The sequence below is a fragment of the Arachis duranensis genome, chromosome 2 (assembly GCF_000817695.3).
Source record: "Arachis duranensis cultivar V14167 chromosome 2, aradu.V14167.gnm2.J7QH, whole genome shotgun sequence".
Classification (NCBI taxonomy): domain Eukaryota; kingdom Viridiplantae; phylum Streptophyta; class Magnoliopsida; order Fabales; family Fabaceae; genus Arachis; species Arachis duranensis.
In genome coordinates, this window is record NC_029773.3 from 12,262,827 (window position 1) to 12,267,771 (window position 4,945).

The 4,945-nt window shown below is 32.7% G+C and overlaps 1 protein-coding gene across 1 annotated transcript; it reads right to left on the reverse strand.

Annotated features, from left to right (window-relative positions):
* Positions 1–384: 384 nt before the first annotated feature.
* LOC107473629 (zinc finger BED domain-containing protein RICESLEEPER 2-like) lies at positions 385–1,437 on the reverse strand. Its single transcript, XM_016093211.1, has 2 exons — positions 1,249–1,437; positions 385–1,137 (listed from the first exon to the last, which is right to left on the reverse strand). The coding sequence occupies exons 1-2, from the start codon at positions 1,435–1,437 to the stop codon at positions 385–387; spliced, it is 942 nt and encodes a 313-aa protein (XP_015948697.1).
* Between the last annotated feature and the right edge of the window lie 3,508 nt (positions 1,438–4,945).

Genomic DNA, 4,945 nt, shown 5'->3' on the forward strand with positions numbered 1-4,945 from the left:
AATCATATGATATATTTAAGAAACATTTAATATTCAATTTACCTTGCTCGACCTTTTCAAGCTCTTCGAAATTCTCAGGTGCAGGAGAAGAGAAAAAGTCTCCTTTAAGCTAATCTTCGATACATACAAGGGCTTCTACCATCTTAGGAGTCAATGAGCTACGATATTGATCAATGATTCTCCTCCCATACTAAAAGCAGACTTGGAAGCCACTGTTAAAACTGGTATAGCCAATATGTCTCGTGCCATATTTGCTAGGATGAAAAACCGATTCGAGTTAACCTTCCACCATCCTAGAATATCCAAAGGCTTATCATCTGGCTCACAGTCTTCATTCAAATAATGATCAAGCTCAGATTTAAGATTGGATTTGCGACTGGTTGATCAGCGATATAACCTCATATCATAAATGTCTTTGGCTTTATCACTTGCGCTCGGTTGGGAGAGGGTATCATCTTGGTTTCCTTCTTCTGCACCTTGATATAAATTATAAAGTGAATGAAGACAAGAAGACAACTTTGTCTTCAATTCACCGCCCACTTCCGCACCAAAAGAATTAACTAGGCACCACTCAACATAATCCAACTTATGGCAAAGATCTAGAACTACAACAAATAACAACATGTTAATAGTTTTTGCATTTTTCCAATACTTGTTGTATTTTGCTTTCTTCTTACTTGCCATAAGACTTATGCTCAAATCATCATCATCACGATATTGTTGAATCCTCCTTCCAAGAGCAAACATTTCTTTCATGTACAAGTTACTGGTGACATAAGAGGATCCAGAGATGCGAAGTGTAGCATCGTAAAATATCTCTAAAAATGGTAAGACGGACTTAGCATAATCCCAATCTTGAATTGAAGGTATCCCTTTTCCCTTGTTTAATTCTTCAACAAATTTTTTGTCTTGTATCTCTAATAGCTCAAATGCCTTCTGATGCTTTAAGGCTGCTACTAACATTAAGTATGTAGAGTTCCATCGCGTTTCAACATCTATGCAAACAAGACTCTTAAGTGGAATATTCTTTTGTGCAATACATGCCTTGAACCTAGTTAATCTTGAATTTGAGGATCTAACATACTTCACAGCATCCCGAATTTTGGTGACCGAATCATCAATCTCTTTCAATCCATCCTTCACAATCAGGTTTAAAATATGTTCACAACACCGTATATGGAGATACTCTCCATTCAAAATTGAACTCTTCTAAGAAATCAGCCTTCTTTTTAAATACATAACTCCTACATCGTTAGACGATGCATTATCAACTATCAAACTCAAGATCTTGTTCAACTTCCAGCTATTCAAGCAAGCTTCAATATTTTGAGCCATAATCTCTCCCGTGTGGCCGGTGACTTGGCAAAAATTTAGTATTTTCTTTTGCAACTTCCAATCCACATCAATAAAATGAACAGTCAAACACATATAAGCCATATTCTGACACGAACTCCAGTTATCAGTTGTAAGACAAACTCTTTCTCCATATTTGGAAAAAGTATTTTTGAAGTTGAACCTTCTTTGTTTCATAGAGCATCAAGATGTCACGTGCCAATGTAATACGTGAAAGAGTGTTGAATCCTGGTTGTAGAGCCGCCAAATATTCTTTAAAACCTTGACTTTCTACAAATCGAAAAGGAAGCTCCTCGCGAACAAACATTGATATCAATTTTTTCCAGGCATATTCTGCATCAAACCTATCCACTTGTGCTTCTGCGCAAGGCGATGTGCCTGTTTTCTGTCGTTTGCCTCTATCTGAACCGGAATTTCTTATGCAAATCTTTTAATGGGATCTCATTATACTTGTTCCATTCCCGCACTTGATCACTTTCAAACAATATTGACATTGAGCCTTATTTTCATCATCAGATGTTCTCTTGAAGTGGTCCCAAACTGTTGATCAATTTTTGCGTTCAGATGATGTGGTTGGGAGAGGAGGTAATGTAGAAGTCGAATGCTCTACAGACTCTGACATGGGAACATCACGATCGGCTAACTCATTCTAAATAAGAAGCCATAAAATCTAATTATTAAATACTTCAAAAAAGTAAAGTTATCAAGCACAAAGCCAAGTTCAAACAATATATACATATACTTTGAAACTGATTCCAAGGGTGTTCAAAATGTTGATGTTCACAATATAAACAATATATGTGCTAATGCCTAATGGATAATATATACATTAATGACTCTCTTCCATTTCCTTTTTATATTTTTGTGTTTATATTTTTTGTTATTAATCTGGGTTTACTTTCATTTCCTTTTAAATATAACTAGGTAAACACAGATATAATTTTATACATAGTACAACGGCATCATGCTATCTACATAGTTGATCCCACTGAATACAAGGCTTAGTTTAGCTATTATATTAGAATGCACTACCAAATGATGACATGCAACTCTGGTTACTTTTCTACCAAAGGAGATAAACCATATGGATGTTGTACTACTTATTAGTTTAGCTATTATATTAGAATGCACTACCAAATGATGACAATGCAGTTATTACTCATTAGTACATTCTAATCCAAGCCATCAAATGTTCCAATCTAATATAAAAACAGGAATAGGAGTATAGAACATAAGCTTCCTTTGTTGACCACTATATTTTATGGGATTAAAAAAGTTATAGTAAATTATAGACATGTATCAGTCATTTAGTTGCATGCTAAAATTAAGTCATTCTTCTATGACACACAATCAGACACTTTTTGTTCTCTAAACAAATTAAATATTAGTCATAAATCACACCAAAATACAATGAAGTATCTCTCCAAATAAAATAATTTGAAAAATGAATAAAAATGCATTCTCTGTTGTCTTTTTTTTTTCATAGATAAAACAAAACCACCACAATTAAATACAACTACAGAGTTTAACAACAGTCAAAATAGAGGTCTGGAACCAAAATTACTTGCTTTTGCTTTCGATAGATTTTATATATAACTAATTATTGGGAATGATCGCATAAGAAAAGATAAAAGAATAGGAAATTGTTTTATCTTCACTTTGTATTAGAACTTTTAATTACAACAAAGTAACTGATTTAAGCATATAAATACTGATCTTTCCTAAAACAATTGCTAGAAGCACATCCAAAGTATATCATTATTAAGCAAAACAGAAGCAACCTGTATTGTTCCTATAAAGATTAAAATCTAATAGCTGACCTAATCATGTTCTAATAGCTGACCTAATCAATAAGGATTAATACCTGTTTATATTTAAAAATGAAAGCATATTAAAAGGAATGGATAAAAATTGAAAGCATATTAAAATGAAAGCATATCAAGTGTTTTCCCCCCATGAATTCATGTAGCTTATCATACCCTGCAGGAATTCAACTTTCTAGAATACTAGACCACTAGCAAAAGGTGTCAAAGTCTCCCACCAAATTAAAATGATGAAAATTTAGTAATGGAAATCTTAATCTGATCACAAATTATTTTTTATACAAGCTGATGGAAAATTTGTTAGAATTTTGAGCTAATTAACTTTAGATTAAGAAATTAGTATATCTGAAAGAACTTGAGTTCATTAGTTCTACTTTCTATACAATATTTTCTCTGTTATTAGAAAAGACCATTATATTCCAAGTTCTGTGAAATGAATGCTAAAAGTTTAGTTATTATGCTTCTAAGATTAGAATAAAAATTGTTGTCCAGTGAAAAAATTTGAAGCTATAAAGTTGCAATAGAGTGAATAATGCATGATGAGGCAGATAATTAGAACAACAATTCTCCATTCAATTTATAGTTTAATGGTGCAGAAACACATCATAATGCAGCAGCCAGAATAACAATTCTCCATTCAATGAGACAGATAATTAGAACAATAATTCTTTATTCAATTCATACAAATTAATTAAGTCTTAACAAATCAAAAAGTGAACCACAGTGAAGAAGAAACTTACAGTAGTATCCATTGAAATGAAGAGTTCAATACTGAGAGATTTAAAATCTGCACATTTTCAATCCATTAAAATGAAGAAGTCAGAAGTATACTAATGAAGAAACAAAACAGAACAAATCAACAAAATAAAAAAATCCAGATAACAAATCTAACTCAGAACTCAGAACCAAGGGCAAGAAGGGGGTTTACCTCAATTGATGAGCTCCGGCGAGCCACCGATGAAAGAAGAAGAGAACCGAAAAAGAGAGTTACTCAGGCGAATCAAAGTAAATACAGAGTCGCGAATGGGAGGTCGAGGCAGAGAGATAGAATCATGAATCAAAGTGAAAACTCGAAGAGGTAGAGGTTCGACGAGCCACCAGCAAGCTCCGGCGAGAGGCGGAGGAGAAGAACTGTTGACGGCGGCGAACTGGAGAATTGGGTTTTGTCGAAATATCAAAGATGAAAGTGAATTTGAAATTAGGTTTTGATTTAGGTTTTAGTTTTAATTTGGTTTTGGTTTTGGTTTTGGTTAACTGGTTAAAAATCGTTTTTTTTTAATTTGGTTTTGAATAACCAATTCTAAAAAATATGGATATAGTTTTTAAATTATTTTATTAAACTGGTTAACCAAAATGTGGTTATGGTTTTTTAACCGGTTAACCATATTTTGGTTATTTTTTGAACACACCTAGTGGTTGATTATCGTCTAAGGCAAGTAGAACTTCCATCTCCTTCGTATCCATCATTAAAAGAGCATCTAGTTTCTTTTCATGTCATTTCTGCATTATCCTTCATATCCATCTTTAAAAGAGCATCATCTATTTCCTCTTTAGTCATTCCTGCGTTCTTTAAGTCTTCACTTGTTCTTCTTTTTCTTCTTCTTCTTCTTAGTTTCTTGGTTTAGTTTTTTGTTTGGTTTAATTCTAAAATAACACATTTATAGAAACTTCACTTTAAATTAGAGTAGTTTAGATTAGATTAGATTAAGGAAATATTCGAAAAGATTTTATTTCATTCTAAGATTTTTTTTCTTCACATTTATATAAGC

What these genes read in the sequence shown, in the direction of transcription:
- LOC107473629 (XM_016093211.1), bottom strand. Translation starts at nt 1,437, where the DNA reads ATGGCTTATATGTGTTTGACTGTTCATTTTATTGATGTGGATTGGAAG. An exon ending in ATAATGCATCGTCTAACGAT is followed by an intron (nt 1,138 to 1,248) that starts GTAGGAGTTATG and finishes CTGATTGTGAAG; the next exon opens with GATGGATTGAAAGAGATTGA.